Genomic DNA, 21,169 nt, shown 5'->3' with positions numbered 1-21,169 from the left:
CGAGTGAGGCAAGGCGGCCGGCCGGTGATTCTAATGGCTCCCTCATGGCCGCGTTGAGTGTGGTACGCAGACAGAATATCCATAGCGGTAGGCCAAGGATATCGTCTTCCGACACGAGGCGATCTTCTTCTACAAGGTCCTTTTCGTCACCAGAATTTACCTCAGCTCAGTTTAACGGCATGGCTGTTGAAGCCAGCCTCTGAAGAGCTAGGGGTTTTTCATCCATTGTAGTGAACACTATGATGAGAGCTCGAAAGCCAGTTTCGGCTCGCATCTATCACCGAATCTGGAAAGCTTATATCAGATGGTGTGAAAATAGGACATGTCACACATCATCCTTTCGTCTCCCTCGCTTTATTGGCTTGTTCTTCAGGATGGTCTGGAAGCAGGGCTTCGTTTAGGTTCCCTAAAAATTCAGGTATCGGCACTTTCAGTCTCTTTTCACCTGAAATTAGCTGATTTGCCAGATATCAAGACTTTTCTTCAGGGGGTCTTACATATTCAGCCTCCTTATGTTCCACCTACAGCACCATGGGATCTTAACCTGGTACTGGATATGCTTAAAAGGCCTCCTTTTGACCCTTTACTGGAGGCAGATTTTAGGTGTTTGACCTGGAAGGTTGTTTTTCTTTTGGCGTTTGCATCGGCACGCAGGGTGTCGGAATTGGGAGCTCTGTCTTGCCGGGAACCATATCATCTGGTTTTTCACGAGGACAGAGCGGTTTTGAGAACGATTCCCTCCTTTGTTCCAAAGGTGGTGTCATCCTTCCATTTAAACCAGGAAATTGTAGTTCCTGTTTTTTCATCTACTTCTCAGTCTGATCTACAGTCTATGGAAAAGTTAGATGTGGTTAGGGCTCTCCGCATTTATGTTAAAAGAACTTCGCAGATTTGACGAACAGACTCTTTGTTTGTTCCTTATGATTCTAACAAAAGAGGCTGGCCAGCCTCAAAACAGTCCATTGCGAGGTGGATTACGGTAACCATTAAGCAAGCCTACATCAAGGCTAACCGTCCTGTGCCAGAGAGACTTACGGCCCATTCCACCAGATCGGTAGGGGCGTCATGGGCAGCAAGAAATGGGGCTTCTGCTGACCAGCTTTGCAGGGCAGCCACCTGGTTTTCTGTCCACACATTTACCAAATTCTATCAATTTAATATATTCGCATCCGCGGATGCAAATTTTGCTCGTAGTGCTCTACGAGCGGGGCTTTTGGAGCGGTCCCACCCTTAGGGGTCCGCTTTAGAACGTCCCCATGGTAAGCAGTGTCCCCCAGACTGGATGAAAGAGAAAAGAGGATTTATATACTTACGTTAAATCCGTTTCTCTGATTCCGTCTGGGAGACACTGCGATACCTCCCTTCTGCCTTTCCTCTGTATGCTTTTGGTTGATTGACCTATCTCCTTGGGGCTTTTTAAATAACTGAGGAGGAAGAGGCGGGGGGATTATAGAGGGGAGGGGTCTGTCAGCAGTGCTAAAGTTAACTAGCTAGGTGCCAACTCCCGAGCTCCCCTCCACAACCCATGGTAAGCAGTGTCCCCCAGACGGAATCAGTGAAACGGATTTAACGTGAGTATATAAATCCTCTTTTAAAAACAGGTATTTTTTTAATACATGAACTACAGTGATCAGGATGTTATTAATGTCTACTGTAAATTATACCCCAATGTCCCCCAATTGAACGTGGGAGAAAATGCTTACAGTAGATGATATAGGCGTGTGGCACTTTAAGAAAGTTATTGGCTAACCCTAGCTGCTCCTCCTCTATAACACACTTCCTGCTTAAGCCTTAGTTTAGTTTAAGTGAATATGCATGTAGGACACATTGGGCTGCTAGGCAACCCCTGTAGCTGGCTTTGAATTATTAATTTACAGTGTGGACCCAACAGTTTTTAGTCATGTGAAGGGGAAACAGATTTTTTTCGTTGGGTCGAAGCTTACGTTCGGCTGGTCATAGAAATCTATTTCCCAAGGGGATGATATTTGGTAAATGGATTCTCACCACGCAGATTTGGTGTACCCACCTATTCAGTTCGCCTGTTCCAGAACAAGGGATTCTCTGGCGCTCTCAGTACACGCCTTGTCCGTTCTTCGGCGGTACCGGTTATTTTACTTATTCCCATCGGTAGCCATGCTTTCTTGAGTCTTGAAACACGTTATAAAACAGGGTTTTCCTGTAATCCTGTGGTCCCAGGTAGGTTGGTACACCGATGTTTTCTCCATGGCAGGGAGGTCGGTCATGGCGGCTGCCGCTACGACTAGACCTATTAAGTCAAGGTCTGTTATCTCCGTTTTGGACATCTATCCTTAATGGCATGGCTGTCTATTCTTTGAGCGCGTGGTGCAAACAGTGCTTCGGCCTCGCAAGCTGGGTTCAGCTAAAATGTTCATCTATTATGGAACACATGTATTTTCTGATGTGGATAAAGAGTGATATTCTTTCTTTCGGGAATCCAGGTTGCTTATGTTCGTGCAATCCAGGCTGACTGCTCGGTTGCACCTTCGTTCCCCCGAGGGTCAGGTGACGGAGCACCTTTATTTTTAAGATTTTGGTTCACTGCTTTACAGCATCCCATTTGAACCCCTGGACACAGTGGAGTTTATATTTTTAACATGGGAAATAGGTTCTCCTCTTACTCATCTGATCTGCAAGAAGAGTTTCTGAGTGTGCAGCAGTGTCTTGCAATTCTTCTTTTTATTCTTCATCAGTTTAAGGCAGGTGTTTGATCTAAGTTTTCTTTCTTCCTTAAGGTGATGTCAAAATTCTGTATAGGGGGACTAGTCATCCTATTCCTGTACGCAGTGTGAAGTGGGAACTGGTAGAGTGCAAGCACAGGGGGTCACCACAGTGACGGTGGAAGAGCCAGCATGGGTTTCCTCACTGGCACAGTCTGTGTCTGTTAGCTCAGCTTATTAACAGACAAGCAAAAACTGCGTTCATGGCGGTAGGTAGTCCTACACTGTATGCTCCATCTGCCTCGGCAGACACTGTGACTGCTGTTTCACAGATAGCCGAAGGGGGCATGTCTCAGACTGATCCCATCCCCCCTCAGTCTGCCCAATCAGAGCCAGCCTGGTCGTCTTCGCTAGGAAACAGATTGAACCCCGGTTTTTAGATTCTCCAGGAATGTTTACACCTAGAACCAAGCGACAAAGAGCCTCTCACACATTTTTTTTCTCTGTCAGATTCAGAAGGTTCTTCTGAAGAAGTAGGGAAAGTGATTGATTGAGGATTCAGATTCTACCCAGTTGGGTGATTGGGATAAGTCAGTCAAGAGCCAGAGTATTCATGATCTGGTTTTGGCGGTCCGTCAGACCCTGGATCTGGTAGACTCGGAGGAGCCGGGTCCCAGGGTATGTTTACTCGTAAAAGACCTAAGACAGTTTGTTTCTCTTCCTCCGTAGAGCTCACAGAGATAGTCGAGGCAGCTTGGAAACAGCCGGATAAGAAGTTTTCCATTCCTCCAAGGTTTGCCAGTCTAAATCCCTTACAGGAAGCGATGTATTGGGAACAAGTACCCAGACTAGGCGCGCCAGTAGCTATGCATACTACTTTGCAGGTGCCGAGTTTGGCTGTTCTTTAGGACCCCATGGACAGAAAGATAGTTGTCTCAAGTCTATCTTTTCTGCTGCGGATTAATCATTCAGACCAATGTTTTCTTTGGCATGAGTTGCTATGAAATCTTGGGCTGATCAACTAGCAGCTGGATTACAAGATTCAGAGCTTCTACTGTTAGCCATGCATTTGAAGGAAGCATTGGGTTATTTATATGAAGCAGCACACAACGCAGCGTCCATTTCTTCCACAGTTTCGGCTGCGGCTGTTTCTGCTAGGAGAATCCTCTGACTTAGGCCCTTGGGCGTAGATGTGGAATCAAAAAGTCCCTGGAAGCCCTGCCTTATTCCCGTTCGGTCCTTTTTGGACCTGAGTTGGATACCATGATCAGTCAGACCACGGGAGAAATGAGTGCTTGTCTACCTGTGAATGCGCCTAGAGGACGAGCTCCTAGGTTTGGTTAATTTCGGCAGTCTTTTCAGGGAAACCCGGTTCACAGGGGTCAGTCTACCAGTCGAGGCAGAATCCAGGGTTCCCAGGGACAGGCTGTCAGAGGCATGGGATGCTATTCTAAGACACGCAGTCCTCAAAAATTCAGACAAACCCTCTGCATGACCGGATTTCCCCTCTCTTCGTGGGGGTCGCCTACATTTGTTTCAGGATCAGTGGGTGTCAACCTCTTGAGACAAATGGGTCTTAGGAATTATGTCCAGGGGCTACATCTTGGATGAAAAAAATAATGAGGACATAGTTTTTTTTCACACACCTCTTCCGCAAAATTCGGAAAGAAGGCAGACGATGATCAGATCGGTCGCCTCTCTTCTTTACGTGCTAGTTATGTCATGTTCTGGAGTCTCAAAAGAAACAAGGTTTTTATTCCAAACTCATTTTGGTTCCAAATCCAGACAACTCTTTTCGGCCAATTCTTAACCTAAAAGACCTGAATCAGTACCTCCAGGTGATCAAGTTTTGGATGGAATCAGTTCGTTCAGTCATCCAGGGTTTGGAGTCTCGGGAGTTTTTAGCATCCATAGATATCAAATACGCTTATCTCCATGTTACAAATTGGGAGGGGCATCAGTCTCTTCTGCGTTTCACTATGGGAAGCTCCCACTTCCAAAACCGGGCCCTGCTCTTCAGCGCCCAGAGTATTCACAAAGATTATGACACTAATGGCTGCTCACTTGAGAAATCTGGGTGTGAACATCATTCCCTATTTAGATGACCTGCTTCTCAACACTGCTGGATTATAAACTATTCAAAGTCTCAGTGTCCATGAGAAGTCCCAGAAATATTATCTGAGAAGGAACTAAGTGTCAGAGTTTCACTTCACTTAGACCGAAGCCTTTGTTCCAGCCATCTCGGCGGTGTATATTCCAGGGGTCTAGATTTTGGAGGCGGTTATCCTGAGCATACATTCGTTCCTTATGGGGGAGTGGTTACTCCATCCTCAGGTTTTTCAGATGTTTGTTCAGAGATGGGGTCTGCTGGATCTGGATTTAATGGCATCCAGGCACAATTGTCAGGTTCCCAGGTTTCGTTTCAGAACCAGGGATCCCCAGGCAGTAGCAATGGATGTCTTGACAATGGACTGGAAATTCCAACTTGGATAACTTTTTCCGCCAATTCCCATTATTCAGCAGGTTCTCAGACAGGTTCGTCTGGGTAATCCTGGTGGCCCCAAATTGGATTAGACGCATTTGATACATCAATGTTCTACAGACGGACCGGGTTGGGCCCTTCCTTGTCTTCCCGACCTGCTAAGACAGGGCCTTTCTAATCCTTATGATTCTCATTGACTGGCTTTAATGGCGTGGCTTTTGAGGCCAGTCTCTGGAGGTCTAAGGGCTTCTTATACAAAGTAGTGCAAACCTTCTTCAACATGTATATACCACAGGGTGTGGCGTGCTTACATTTGATGGTGTGAACAACATTCTTCCAGAGCTGACTTTCTCAAGTTATCCCGTCTGTCGGCTTTCCTGCAGAGAGGTTTGGAGGCAGGGCTTTAACTGGTTTTACTGGAAGTCCAAGTATCTGCTCTCTCTGTATTCTTCCAACATAGGCTTGTAGTTCTGCCGGATGTTCGTACTTTTTTCCATGGAGTTTTATGGGCTCAGCCACCTTATGTTCCAACCCTGGCTCAGGATTTAAATTTGGTTTTAGAGGTTCTTCAGAGGGCTCCTAAGTTCGACTGAATTGAGACTTTTAACATGGAGAGTTGTTTTGGTTTTTTTGCTGGCCATAGCGTCGGCGCGCATCATTTCAGAGTTGGATGCCTTGTCCTGTAGGGCCCCATATTTAGTTTTTCATGAAGATAGGGCGGTCCTCAGGACGGTTTCTTCGTACTTGCCGAAAGTTGTGTCAGGTTTCCACATTAATCAAGATATTGTGGTTCTGGCTTTTAAGGGTAGTTCATCTTCCTCAGTCCTCTTTTCCTGCATCCTTGTCGTTGGGGCCTTGCGAATTTATGTGGATAGAAGATTGTCTTCCAGAAAGACTGATTTCCTCTCGTTTGATCAAGTCCATGATTATGTGAGCTCACACAGACTTGTGCCAGTGAGGATCACTGCTCACTCCACTAGTTCTGTGGCGGTGTCTTGGGCTGTGCGCCATGGGGCTTAAGCGGATCAACTGTGTCGGGCGGCCACCTGGTCCTCTGTGCATACTTTCACAAAGTTCTATCAGTTTAATGTGTTTGAGTCAGCTGGCGCAGGGTTTGGCTGCAATGTTTTGCGGACCGGGCTATCGGTGTTCCCTCCCTAAGGGGGCTGCTTTGGTATGTCCACATTGTTGCAATGTTCCCCAGAGTGGATGAATAAGAAAAGAGGATGTACTTACATTAAGTATCCTTTCTCTGAATCCATCTGGGGGACACTGCGTTCGATCCCTTTTGCTCTTCTGCTGATCTTGGTTGGTTGCTCTCTTGCTTGGGGCTTTTGTAGTATTACACTGAGGCTAGTAGGGGTTGCAGATGGGAGGAGTCAGCAGCAAGTTTAGTTATTAACTATTTAAGTGCCAACTCCTGCGCCCTCATATAACCCCATTGTAGCAGTGTACCCCAGATGGATTCAGAGAAAGAGATTTAACATAAATACATAAATTCTCTTTTATTATACTTAAGTAAAATCAGTTTCGCCTAGTCCATTGAGAACACTGGGCGCCCACCCTTGATGCTCCAATTCTTTTTTTTATCTATTGTCTCCTTTTCGTTTGAGGCTTGGTTAAACATAGACTGAGGATTAAGCAGAAAGTGGGGTATAAAGGAGGAGGAGGAGCTAGGGTTGCCTAATAACTTAAAGTGCCACAGGCCTATATCACCTGTTTTATACCCCAATGTCCCTGGTGTTCCCCAGTGGAGTCAGAGAAACTGATTTTAAGTAAGTATAAAAATTCTATTTTTACAGTTGCTCTTACTTGGAAACACATGTTCTGCTATGCATATGTGACAGTCCTCACTATCCATCTGCACTAACACCTGCCATGTAGCTGTTGCAAGTGATACGGCTAAAAAAGAGATGCTCAGACCTTGAATAGGACGAATGTGCCTGCGCTTGAATTTGGCACGCCTTTATTGTATATTGCCTATGTATATACGCCCATTCCCTGCCCCCATTCCGCCATTAAAATCGAAGGCTGTTGAAGTTTCATTTAAACTTGAAGGTGAATTGCATTCACTGGCATAAACCCCACACAGATAGGGCTCTGGTTGAAACCGAACTCAAGATTTCAGCGCTTTCCAGCAGCAGTGCTAACCACTGTGCCAATGTACTAATCCAAAATCACTAATACGTTTATCATAAGTATTTAGAATATTCTTTTACTGGGCTGATTATTTAAATTTAGCCCACTCAGGGGTTGTCTTTTTAAACCATATCAAGTGTTGATCACCTATAAACATAGGGGGGGAAAGTCAGTTAAAATACCAGTGCTTATATATTATTATTATTATTATTATTATTATTATTATTATTATTATTATTATTGATAATAATAATATCATTTATTTGTTAGGCGCCACAAGGTATATATAAATATATATTCAATTAGGGAGCTTAGCCATTTATATATAAAAATAAAATAAAAGTCCACTGAAATCAGTCATGGTGTAACCTGGTGTACTAAAAGATTTCATTTTCACTTGCCATTTAAATTTGTGGGTTTTTTTGTTTTTAGGTTGCTGATTTTAGAAAAGGAACATTCAGACATTTCTGCTCTTACGGAAATCCTCACAGAGGCCTGTCCAGTGATAGCACATTCTCTAGGTACATCATTGCACTATTGACCATCTGTCATTTGTCCATGTACCTCATGTTTCCAGTTGTCTACACGTTCCTCTGTTTGCCTTCTGTTCCTAGAGTGCACCACTTTTTTTTTATCCTCTTCTCTTTGTGTCTTCTCTACTTCTAGCTAAGCATTAAGGCTTGGGTTTATGCAGACTAGATTATATCATTTTAATTATTAAAGTGTACCAGTCACTGCAAAAATCTAACATTATCCTGTATAAAAACATCATTGCAATTTACAGTTTCTAACATATTTGGGAAAATTCAGTAATAAAATCATGCCCTCTCACTGTTAAAATGTCTTAAGCATTATTTAAATTAGTTGTTGACGAGGGAAGAAATTCTTGTGACGCTCATCTCGTGATCATTCAGAGGCAATGTATGGGACTCCAGCTTGATGGTGTCTCAGGATGTTTCTCAAGAGCACAGCGAGCATGCTCCTGCCAGGACTTGAGTTGTTCACAATGTCCTTTAATATTTCACTTAATATACATTAATATTCATAGCCTCCTAGAAGATGTTTCATGCTGGTATGTAACAAGGTGACTAGAAGAGATGACACAGCTGCAACACACCGTATTGTAAACATATGGTTAGTTATGATATCTCTTCATACATCTGTCTACTCTGCAGTTGTGTGTAAGAGGAACAGGTGGTCTTTAATGTATAAAGGTGTCAATGCTTTCACCTTACTTTGCATTATATTTAAGAGGCAACATCAAGTTTGTTGTGTGTGTTGCTACATGATTGTGAAGGTAAGCAATAACACCTAAGCTTTGTCATAGTGTAAGGTTTAAATATGATATAATAATAGTGCTGAAACGTTAATGAATAGATTGGTTCAGAGAACTGTATTGTAATCTTGCAGTCTTGTTATCTTTTTGCAGTACAGGTATCTGTTTTTATTCTTTGTGAAAGTGAATATTTTACTAGTGTAGGTTCATTTAAAGATGGCAGTTTTATTTAATTTACAATATATTGTTTCGCTTCATTCTTGATAGAAAATAAGAATTATTCGTCTGTAAGAACGGAAGCAGTCTCTGTTTTGGAACTACTACTAAGGAAACTTGAAGGTAAGGAGATGGTGAATAAAATGCTTTTTCGTGTGTGTATATGTGTGTGTGTATATATGTATGTATATATGTATATATATATATAAGACAAGACTTTCGATCAGTAAGTCTATTGAAGACCAATGCAGAGGGAGTTTAAGTATGTCCACGTTACAAATTTCAAACTCTGTTTGCCGTAATGTGGACATTGTTCTGGACTTACAACTGAAAATTGGAGTTTCTCTGTCCTCCTATTGAGTGATCCCAAACATTTGGGGTAGTCAGAGTAGTATAGGAGTGAGGGCACTTTAAGTTTAACTTCAAACCTTTAAGGCAGGGTTGTCCAACCCGCGGGCCGCATGCGGCCCAGCACGCCTGTAAATGTGGCCCAGAAGGAGTTTTGGTTGTGGCAAGGGGGCAGCACTGTTAATGGAAAAAAAAATCCTGCAAAAAAAGAAAAGAAAATACTTACCTTGCGGTCACGGAGTCACTCCAGCTGGTACTCCGGCTCCCTCCCTTGTCTCCTCCTCCGTGCGGTGCTCGCAGTGAATGTCAGGCGTGATGTCATCACGCCCAACATCCACTGCGGAGCGCAGCACAGAGTAGTCACCCGTGAGAGAAGAACAATCAGCAGCACAGAATTGGAGAAAAGAAGAGAAGAGGACAGGAGAACAAGACGATTAAAAGGTAAATCAAGGGGGATTTTTTTTATTATTTCAAGGGACGCTGACAAGTGAAAGTCACCTGGTCCTGGAGCATCATGGACCTTATCTCCCTGCTACATACTTCTACTTGTAATACTAATGGGGCATTATATATTATTCGCTTTGTCTCATTATAAGTTGTTATCCCTTAGCTAACATAGTGGTGTAATTAGCAAAACAGGTCACAATTTGGGGTCACGGTGATGTATATGTCAGGTACCGCAGGCCTGGTCAGGGCACCCTGATATACAATGCCTGGCTTAAATGCACTTTATTGATATTGCATTGAAACAGTACAAAAAGTGATTATAGTATAATAACTAGTGAGGATTTTTTGAACAGGGCGATTGAAAGGTAAGTATAGGGGGATTTGAAAAAAAAGTTTTATATATATATATATATATATATATATATATATATATATATATATATATATATATCACTTTTTTTCTCATATATATATATCTTAACTATGTTTTCTATGTTTTCTATGGTTTTTTGGATGATCAGCTATCGTTATTGTTAGTGTATCTTATGTGCGGCCCAAACCAACTCGTCGTCTTCCTATGTGGCCCAGGGAAGCTAAAAGGTTGGACAGCCCTGCTTTAAGGTATAGCTCATCCCCTTCCTCCTTCATGCCCACCACCTGCCGGAGCACTAATCGTTTTTTTCAAAGTGCCCTTAGAGTGGGGGTTTGTGTGAAGCTGCTATAGCAGCTCTGTTTGTTTTGACGAAGCTGCAGGAGGGAAAAGTGGAAGGCATCGCACAGCACGGGCGGCTGTGCGATGCAGGGAGTGGAGCTGCAGACTGGTGCCTCCGATACCACCTCTCCACTCCCAACGTAAGGATGTCTCCGGGGGGATCCTTTCACTGCCGCCGTAGGTAGTGAGTAGGAGTCCTGTGCAGTAACTGTGGAGCAGTTGCTGCACAATCGCGAATCGGAGATTGGCTAAATGTAAGTTAGCGCTCTCCCAGCATAGTGCTGGGAGAGAGAAAATTTGTGTACAAGCTGAGGTGAGGCTCCAGGCTAGGGAAGATGGCTTACCGGCTATATTAATGTAAAAAAAAAGTGTGTGTTTAGTTAACCTGGGGCCAGGTCAGTTAGGGGATACTCTGTCAGTAATCCCCTTGCTAGGCATTCATTTAATGGAAGGGGCTGTCCTTTGGAACAGCAGCCATTTGTTTGCTGCGTCTGGGGGGGGAGTTTTTCCTTCATAAGGTGAGCCTTAGACCCTCATCGTTGGCATGCTCTTTTACTGTGACTGAGGCATGCCAGAAGTAGCAGACCTGTTTCAAGCCCTTCTCTACCCTTCCATACCAACTGGTGTCGTGAGTAAGGGGTGGTTTATGAGTGATATTAACTCTGTTACCAGGCCTAGGTCTGTTATACAGGTTCACTTTTCTTCAGTTTGAGAAGAGCTCCGTTTATTTAATCTCTTATCTGCCTTTTCTGCTGTGTCTGTTAAGGTAAGTTCTACCAAAGCCAAAACTGTAAAAATGACTTCGGTGAAAATTTTTACATCTTGTAGATGCCATGTTGGAGATTTTGTTGCCATGTGTGCTTGAGGGCCCGAGTTCTGATGAGTCTGCCTGGGCTAAATCTTTAGCCAGTGCTATTGCTGAGATTGCTCAGCTCACCTGTGCTCATGAGGAGTCCTTCCCAAGTCCCCTTAGGCTCAGGGATGGATAGGGGAGGATTCAGACCTAGCCAGAGTGTGTCAAAGGGAGTCAGTCCTGGAGGTTTGGCAACCTCTGTGCAGGGTTTAGCTAGATTTTCATCCTCCCTAGAAAGGATGTTAGATCTTGCTATACCTCTGGCCTCTTGCAAACGCAGATGTTTGGTTCCCCAGCGGGAATTGGGATCAGATTCTGATGATTTCTCCTTCGAAGAGGATGACGTTGTTGGTGGTTCTGAGGAAGATACTTACTTTGAAGAAGACCCTTTTACCCAACAGGGGGTTGATGAACTAATTCGGGCAGTGCGTCTGGTATTGGACATCCAGGATGCAGAGGTTTCGGATATGACGGGATCCTAATTGTTTAAAAGGAAGACTAAGAAAAGTGTATCTTTTCCTTCTTCTCCCCAGCTTGAGGATTTGCTGGGTGAGGCATGGACTAAACCAGACCGCAAGTTTCAGATGTCCCGTAAACTGCAGAACTGTTATCCTTCTCCATTAGAGGATACAATTAAGTGGAAGGTGCCACCTAAGGTGAATGCCTCTGGAGCCAGGTTGCCTAAGGTAACATGTCCCATTCCAAATGCTGCAAACATTAAAAATGGTTCTGCCTGTAAAGTATAATGGACGCTTAAATCTATTTTTGCAGCCGCAGGGGACTCTGAGACCCATTGTAGCCTGTGCGTGGGTTTACAAGACAGTAGACAGGTGGTCAGAACAGCTTTCAGAGGGCCTGAAAGTTGGTAGGCCTGGATCTCAATTGTTGCCTTTAATGGAACAAATTCAGGTAGCCACAGAATATTTGGGGGAAGCGACCCTAGATGCTGGATTGTTTGCAGCTAGAATTTAAGCTTTATAAATTTCGTCTCACTGATGCGAAGTCCAAGCATACTCTAAAGTCTTTTCCTTTCTCTGGAGATGTGTTATTTGGTCCTGAGCAAGATAATCTTATCAGCCAGGCATCAGGGGGGAAAAAAGCATTTTTCTTCCTGTGAATACCTCAAGATCTAGATCAGCCACATTTCGCTCCTTTCGATTCTCAGGGGAATTTCCGTCCAGAAAGTCTTGGGCCACCCGAAGGCAGATTGCGGGTGGGAGGGCGAGCCCCAAAGGAAATTTGCAGAGGGGCAGACGGGCATGGGGTCCCAGATGCTCAGGGGCTAGACTCATCCTCTGCATGACGGGCATTCTGCCCACAAAGATTCTTCTGTGGTGGGAGCCCGTTTACTTCTTTTCCAGGATGAGTGTATAGAGTCCACTATGGATGCTTGGGTAAGAGGGATTGTGGCGCACGGAAACATTATAGACCTACTCGGATCCTCACCAAGAAGAGTTTTTACCACAGGCTTCCCACAGACGAGAGAAAACGTCTTGCTATGCAGGAGGCCGTTCATGCCCTGATGTGGTCTGGCGTGGTTGTTCCCGTCCCGGAATCTCACAGGACTTTAGATTTCTATTCAAACCTTTTTCTTGTTCAGAAACCGGACAGATCATTCAGGCCCATCTTGAATCTGAAGACTCTAAAAACCTAGCTCGGGGTGGAGAGATTCAAGATGGAGTCCCTGAAATCGGTGGTGAACGGCATGGAATAGGACAACTACATGGTGTCCTTGATATCAAGAATGCATATCTACACATGCCTATTTGAGAAAGACATCATTGCCTTAAGGTTAGCCATTCAGTCTCACCACTTCCAATTTCGGGTGCTTCCCTTCGGGAAGGGTTTTTACCAAAATCATGCCCATCATGGCGGCTCTGCTACAGTCCTGGGGAATCGGGATTATTCCCTATTTGGATGATCTGTTAATAAGGGCAGATTCGTCAGCTGTTCAGACTTGCCTGCAAGAGTCTACTCTGACTTTAGAGTCCCATGGGTGGATTCGAAATCTAAAAAAATCCAAACTTGTTCCATCCTAGCTGATGGTGTTTTTGGATCTGTGTTTCGATAGCCTAAAACAAAATGTTTTCTTCCCGGCAGACAAGATTTTGTCCTTACAAAGCATTGTAAGGTCCATTCTTTTCTGCATGAGAGAGTACTCAGGAAAAATTGTTTCAACGTTCTAAGCACTCCCATTTGCCCAATTTCGTTCCAGACGGTTTCAATTGCAGCTGTTCTCCAGGTGGAACAGTCCCACCTTTGTCTGTCTAGTCAGGTCATACACTTTACTCAGAAGGTGTGTCACTCGCTCCTTTGGTCGCCAGTTTGCCATAGATCATTGGTCGGGATCATTTTCAAGGTCTTTGGAGTCTGGAGCAGTCAAGACTTCCTATAAATGTACTGGAATTGCGAGCAGTATTTCAAGTGCTAATCATCGCGGAACATTTGCTGTAAGGAATATCTGTAAAAATTAAATCGGTGCCTTAGCGGTGGCATACCTCAACCACCAAGGAGGGGAAAGGAGTTATCTGGCCATGCGAGAGACCAGCAGACGGGAATGTTCAGACCATCGTGGCAGTCTTCATTCCAGGAGTAGCCAACTGGCAGGCAGACTTTCTCAGCAGGCAGACGAATGGTCTCTTCACCCGGAGGTCTTTCACCAGATTGTGAGCGGGTGGGATTGGCCAGGCATGCTGGCCTCACAATTCAACCACAAGGTGGACCTGTTTTTGGTCAATGGCAAAAGACCCAAGGGCAGTCTTAGTAGACACCATGTTGGTCACTTGTAAATTAGGTGAATCTGCCATCTTTACTCCGGTGGCAATGCTTTCAAGGGTTCTAAAAAAGGTGGTGAGAGAGAGGGTCCGGGTCATTCTGTTGGCTCCAGACTGGCCACGAAGATTCTGGTACACAGACGTTCTCAGCAGGTCAATCATGGTGTCTTCCTCTCAGACCAGGTTTGTTAAGTCAGAGGCCCTTTCTTCACCAGGGTTTAAAAAGGCAGGCTGTGACACCGTGTTTGCTAAATCCCTGATTCTGAGAGAAAAAAAGGGGTTCTCAGATAAAAGGTACTCCAGACCATGCTTAAAGGCAAGGAAGCCAAGTTCTGTTAGGAAATACAATGGTGTGTGGAAACTTTATATTGTCTGGTGTGAGAGGAAGGGGTTTTCTATTACTATCTTTCAAGCAGCCAGGCTTCTTATATTTTAACAGGATGGTTTGGATGTGGAGCTAAGCCTTAGTTCCCTAAAGGTTCAGCTTTGTGCTCTGTCTTTTTTTCAGAGAAGACTGGCCTTTTTTCCAAGACATTCTTGCAGGGGGTCCTGCACATTCATTCCCCTTAAGTTTTTCCAATGGCTTCATGGGATCTAAATCTGGTGTTAGATGCTGTAGCATTCACCACTTGAACCATTGGATAAGGTAAAGTTAAAATTCTTTACTTGGAAGACTGTGTTTCTTCTAGCGATAACAACAGTGAGAGAGTGTCAGCATTGGCAGCTTTGTCCTGTAAATCTCCTTTTCTCATTTTCCATAAGGACACGGCGGTCCTGTGGACCAGACCCTCATTCCAGCATAAGGTGATTTCCAAATTCCACCTTAGCCAGGACATAGGTATTCTGGCTTTGATCCACAGTAGATCTCCAGAGATAAAGGTCTCTAAAACTCTGACTACATCCACATATTGAATAAAGATGTCAAGAGTACTTGCGATATTCACAAGACAAAGCCTTTTGGTCATATATCAGACCTGTAGAAGGGGTTGTAGAAGGGGTTGTCCAGCATCCAAAGTGTCTATTGTGAGATGGATTACAGCAGTAATTCATCAAACTTACAGGGGAGCAGGGCTTCCTGTCCCAGAGATTGTCAGGGCGCACACTTCACCAGGTCAGTGGGGACCTCTTGGGTGGCACGGCATGGGCCTTGCCTGAGCAGCTGTGTCAGGCTGCCACCTGGTCCTCGATTCACACATTCACCAGATTTTATAGGTTTAATGTGTTTGCATCTACGGATGCCAATTTCGGGAGGAAGGTGCTGCGCACTGCCTCTTCAGCGCATCAGACTCTCCCGTAAAGGTAGCTTGGGGGTGTCCCCAATGTCCGGGGTCACCCAATAGAAGGACAGAGAGAACTAGATATATACTAGATGTATACTTGCATTAAATCCTTTTCTTTTACTCCATTGGGGGACACCAGATGCCCTCCCAGTTCTTACACTTTGATTCTCCACTCTTTGTTTGTGTTTTCCTACTTTGTTCTGCTGCTTAGTTAGAAAATAACTGATTAGTGCTATGACAGGTGGGGGGGGGTTATGGAGGAGGAAGGGGAGGGGCTACACCTAAAAGGTTTGAAATTAAAGTGCCCTCACTCCTATACTACTCTGAATACCTCGTTGCCTGGTGTCCCCCAATGGAATAAGCAAAAAAGATTTAACGGAAGTATAATATCTAGTTTTCCAATCAGCAGTTTGAAAGCCATAGATAATTATCTCCCAAACTGCAGAGGTCTCTGGTTTCAGCTCTTTGGGGTTCTGACATCTCAGAGGGTGTTTTGCCAATAAATGGTTGGATATGGTGCTACATGTGGAGATTATTTAGTATGGGGATGTGCGATGAGGGCTATCCCCTTTAGAGTCCAAGATTATTATCATTGTAGATTTGTAAGGTGCCACAGTGCTCTGCAGTGCCAAGAAGACCACTGCCAGAAAACAAATAGCTCTAATGTAGATAATGCCAGACATCTCAATTTATATATTGGTATAGAAGCTTTTATATACATAGGTCTCTGTTACAGTATGTAATTTCATATCTGGTCTACTTGTATTTTAGGTTTAGTGGCTCTTTATATATTTTACACAATAGTTGAAAACTGGCATGTTTGCTTTTACTCACTTTCTTAACAACATTCCCATTTTTTGTTTCTAGATTCAGAACAGTCGCGAAGCCTTACGCTAGACAACAGAAACCTGCTCATGACCTCTTTATCCACAATGGAACAGGACAGCAGGCCTGACCTGAGAGATAAAGGATTATTGTTGAAGAAACAGCTAGAGAACTTAAATTAAAAATGTTAAGAAATAATACCTGTGCAATTCAGCCCAAACATGTGCCGTGGATTTTCAAACCATTCAACGCAAGATTACATTTATGCTGTAGCATGCATCATTCCATGCCTAAAATAAATATTTACATGAAGTATTTTCTCTTGTACATTTTTGTGCATTTGTTTAAACCTCATCAACAGCTGAATAACCTCTTTTAACCAGGTGCAAGTTTATCTAAGGATTTTCCTTGCACGTTGTGTGGAGGACTTATGTACTTGTGCAGCATTAACTTGCCACAATGCTTTTTCCAATACTTGCGTCTCTTCTGCTTCATATTTGAAATTCAACATGTTAAATGGTATTTGTGTGATTTATTTCTTTTATTATAAAAATAATTTTCTCTATCTTTTAATCTTCTTGGTAGTATTTGTATGTTAGTGTTTTATGAAAAATCCTTCAGTCTACTGTAGGCGAGACAATGACCCTAATGCCCGAATTAAATTATTATATCCCCAGGTTGCATTTACTAATCAGAAAATGAATGGGTACACGGTACAGAAAATTTCTCTTGATACAACATCTTTAACGACAGAAAAATAGAAAAAATGTCTGATCAGCATGTCTATTCATGTGCACACTCCATAGAGATTTATGGACACTGCCGGGCGTGGGTGCATATACACTGCAGAATTGGAAAAACATTGTTGAACAATGTTTTTAGTCCAGTTTAAAAATCAAAAGAAACCATACAATGCGCTTTGAAACGATAATCGTTTATCATTGGAGCGTACACACTAATGCAATATTGGGCCGAACAGTCATTTATCGTTTGATTGTCCAGATAATCAGCTGAAAACACTGTAGTGTGTACCTAGTCTAAAGCCCTGGGTCTCATTTCATATCGTGTGGAATAAATAAGTTTTTGTTGTTTTATGTTGGCAGACATACTAAACAAACATTGAGATAATTAAAGAATGGTATTGCAGGGTAGCATCTTAAGTTTTTGAGAATAATACACATACCTATACAAGGTGGATCCTGTCACCGCACTAATCCATTTGCATTTATGTTCATGCATTTGATTACATGGAAAAAAGCAAAAATCAGAAAATGAATGATGAAAGTCAGTTTGTCTTTCAATGTGCTCAATATCTTTAATTTCCTTTGCCTATTTTATGGCAGCCATTACAATGGGTTAAGTAGAAACAGGAACAAGAACAGCTAGTGGATACACAGGGTGATCTCTTCCTTCACTCTGGTGGTTTCCTATTTCTCAGCTGAGTAAGGGGTTTTTATAGTGTAGTGAGACTTTTATTTTGTATGTGTGGGCTTACCCTTTCTCTTAAAGGGTTGGCTTAACCTATGCTTCCTGTATGCCCTTTTGGTAGCAGCGGGGATGGTGCAGCGTATCTTCTGTCGTCTTGTAGATACATTAATGACCTGCTAGCCCCAGCAGTTATGTCCTTATGGAGACTTAAACACTGTTTCATTCCCTCGCTATCCCCTGGTCCTGGAGTAGCTGGCATTTTCAATACATTGCTGCTTCTAAAGCCAGAGGCAGCGGGGAACTTGTGCAAATATGCAGGCCACTCATGATGTAAACCAGATCATCATCATCACCATTTATTTATATAGCGTCACTCATTCCGCAGCGCTGTACAGAGAATTCACTCACATCGGTCCCTGTCCCATTAGGGCTTACAGTCTAAATTCTCTAACATACACACACACACACACACACACACACACACACACACACACACACACACACACACACACACTCATTAGGGTCAATTTGTTAGCAGCCAATTAACCTACCAGTATGTTTTTGGAGTGTGGGAGGAAACAGGAGAACCTGGAGGAAACCCACACAAACACGGGGAGATCATACAAACTCCTCACAGATAAGGCCATGGTCGGGAATTGAACTCATGACCACAGAGCTGTAAGGCAGCAGTGCTAACCACTATGCCACCATGCTGCCCCAAGGAGGAATTCTGGGTAGGTACACATGTCTGATGTCACTAGAGGTTTAAAATGGTAGACCAGGACAGCTTGATGTTGGCATCAGTACCAGCAGTGTCACAGAGAAAATTTGTAAATATCTATCTAGTACTAAAAACTTCAAAAAAGAACCTGCACATTGGATCCATAGCCCACCCCCAAATAGCTAAAGGATACCTGTAACATGATGGACCTCCTATGCCGCCCTGCCCGTGCTGCTGGAGATCGGCTGGTCTTGCCCTGCCACTGTTCCCTTTAACCCATATTTCACCCCAGTAGGAGGGGCTTGCTGCTGCCACCATTAGGCTCCTTCGCCGGCAGCTAGAACTGGTTCCTTCAAGGGATCTTTCGCTGCTAGTGTACCCTCTTCCTGGGCACATGGGCTGGTACCCCTGACCTCTTATTTTAGGTCACGGTTGCTGTGGATGGTTCCCCCATAGTCTATCACACTGGCAGGAGCTGCAGGATAGGGGAAAGAGCATTGGTACTGGAATGCTGGGTCCCAACCTCAGAACAGCTGGATAACGGATTAGATTGGTCTAATCTGTCGCTCACAGGAATTACAGCAGTAGGCGTCAAAGCAGGATCTTGAAGCAGTGATGTTTTATTAGCTCAAGTGTCCTAATAAGGAAGTTTCACTAATTTGTGGTACTAGTGATCTTCAGAAGGTACAGATGGTATAATACTACTACATTATATCGTCAAACAGTCTGTTTTTTATACAGATTTACACAGATACCCTGGCAGGAGGTAATCCAGCCTCCTGCCTTTTAAACCCCTCCAGGCTGATTTATGTGCAGGCTGCATAAAGCAACCTGGATTGGATAAACACCTTTTTACCTTTCTCCTAGCACCACAATGTCTGAGGTTTTAGATTGAATGATTACCATCAGGATATAACATTTTCTCTAATCTTGCTTTTAATGCAATTTAACTTGCAAAATTCACATTAATCTGTGATCACTTGCATAGGAAGTCTACCAGCAAGTTACCCCCTTTTGTGCTTTCAGGCACAGCAGACCTGTTGGTCACTCAGGTAATCTCATGTTAATTAGACCAAGATCTCTGTTTCCAGACAATTGCAAAAACACATCTCCACACATATGCCTACTTGGCTTTCCTCTAGAAAAGTTAGAAAACCCAAACATGACATACTGTCTCAGAAATTAATACATTTCCATGCAAATCACATACCAATATAAAAAATAAGTATATTTGCAATTATATAGATTGGTGCCTGCTACAATAAAGTATTTCTATGTGATCTAGCCACAACACCCTTAGGAGCTTTCTGTGCAATATGTGCTCCTAGGAAAGGGAGTTTCTCAACCACTTGAACAATTTAAACTGTTAAGCTGCCTACATTGATTTCATACCAGAAAACTGGTCTCTCAGGAATAAGAGAAAGAGACCACAAAAAGGATCCAGAGGATGTGTAGCCTAGCCTGTCTATTTGCGGATCATTTAGTTTTCTAACAGATTTCATGATCATCAACATTTATTTATATAGTGCCAGTGTCACGAGCCACGGAGGTACTCACAGCCGCCGCGGCTCGCTTCTGGCTCCCTCTGGTGTCCCGGCCGTCACCTTGACGACCGGGACGTCATTTCTTCTTCCTGCCCTGCCGTCGCCAAGGCAACGGCCGGACGCTTCTTCTGTAGCGCTGCGTCCCGGCAGTGCTGGAAGCTGGGCGCATGCGCGCAAATAGGCAGCCTGTGGGCTGATTAATGAAGGGGGCTTGGCCCATTGATTACTACCTCCTGTGGGCGTTTGCAGATCTGGGCTCTGATTGGTGACCACCAGTATTTAAGGCAGTGAGGTCTGCAGCCTCACTGTCGGTTATAGCTTTTCTGCCACAGTCCTGCTGACCTGCTTAATCCTAGTACCTGCCTTTGTTCCTGTCCCTGTCCCGTGGACACTTTATTGGATTTCCCGTGTATGACCCCCTTGCTTGGATTTGGACCCTGCCTGTTTGCTCGTGACCCTGACCTTTCTTGCCTGTATCTTGACCTTGCTACCGTGCCTGTGACCTCTGACCTTGGCTTGTCTAATGGATTCGCTGTCTGCTGCCGGCCCTTGCCTGGAATTCACTCCGCTTTCCTGGGTTCTCCCCAGCCGGTACGCACTTCACGACCCTCTACTAGTCTGCGGCCAAGTCTGTCCCCACCACTAGGGGCTCCAGTGAACACCTGACTGGCAGAGCAGACTCCGGGTTGTGCTGCACCGGCTAGAGGGGTTCCTAACAGCCAGCAAATTCTGTAGCGCTTTACAATTGGGAACAAACAGCAATAAAACAATACTTTGTAATACATACAGAGAGGTAAGAGAGCCCTGCATGCAAGCTTACAATTTATGGGACAATGGGAGTTTAATACACAAGGGTAAGTGCTACATCATATTGCATATTTTTCCAGCTAGAGTGCAAAGGTAAAAAGTATTGAGTGGGCTTTATGATCAGTCACATAGCAATGTTGGTCAGGAGGTTGTGTTGTGTTAGCTATGTAGATGGTGGTAATAGGGTAACCTAGGGAGATTAAGTTGGTGGTTGAAGAATATCATAAGCTTGTCTGAAGAGGTGGGTTTTCAGAGAATGCTTGATGGTTTGAAAACTAGAGAAAAGTCTTATTATGCGAGGGAGGGAATCCTGTAACTGTGAATGGGAGGATGTGATGAGTGGAGGAAAGACGCAGAATGGAGGTGTCTAGTTGGGAGATGTAGGTCGGTGCAATTTTGTTGATGGCCTTGTATGTTGGTAGAAGAAATTTTATATTGGATTTGTTGAAAAACTGTCAGTCTCTACGTTGGTTGCCTGCAGTGCCGTAACTAGACATTTTAGTGCCCTGGGCGAGACAGGGCACAGTCACCCCCCATCTAAGTGGGTGTGACAATCGTCAAGTGGCGTGGTCAACCTGCTGTCGGGGCGTGACTAGCGCTTTACAAGTTGTAGACCGCAGTGAAACCCCCTCACTCCCC

The 21,169-nt window shown here is 44.0% G+C and overlaps 1 protein-coding gene across 1 annotated transcript in view; it reads left to right on the top strand.

Annotated features, from left to right (window-relative positions):
- Positions 1–16,342, top strand: part of ECPAS (Ecm29 proteasome adaptor and scaffold) — a 114,243-nt gene extending 97,901 nt beyond the window's left edge. The window contains exons 47-49 of the mRNA XM_075210942.1: positions 7,732–7,820; positions 8,843–8,914; positions 16,073–16,342. Coding sequence (XP_075067043.1) covers positions 7,732–7,820; positions 8,843–8,914; positions 16,073–16,212 — 301 coding nt within the window. The 3' untranslated portion in view covers positions 16,213–16,342. The remainder of the gene's footprint in view (positions 1–7,731; positions 7,821–8,842; positions 8,915–16,072) is intronic.
- Positions 16,343–21,169: the final 4,827 nt, after the last annotated feature.

This window comes from Mixophyes fleayi, chromosome 1, assembly GCF_038048845.1.
Source record: "Mixophyes fleayi isolate aMixFle1 chromosome 1, aMixFle1.hap1, whole genome shotgun sequence".
In the NCBI taxonomy this organism is placed as follows: Eukaryota; Metazoa; Chordata; class Amphibia; order Anura; family Limnodynastidae; genus Mixophyes; species Mixophyes fleayi.
This window is presented reverse-complemented; position numbering and strand designations above follow the sequence as displayed.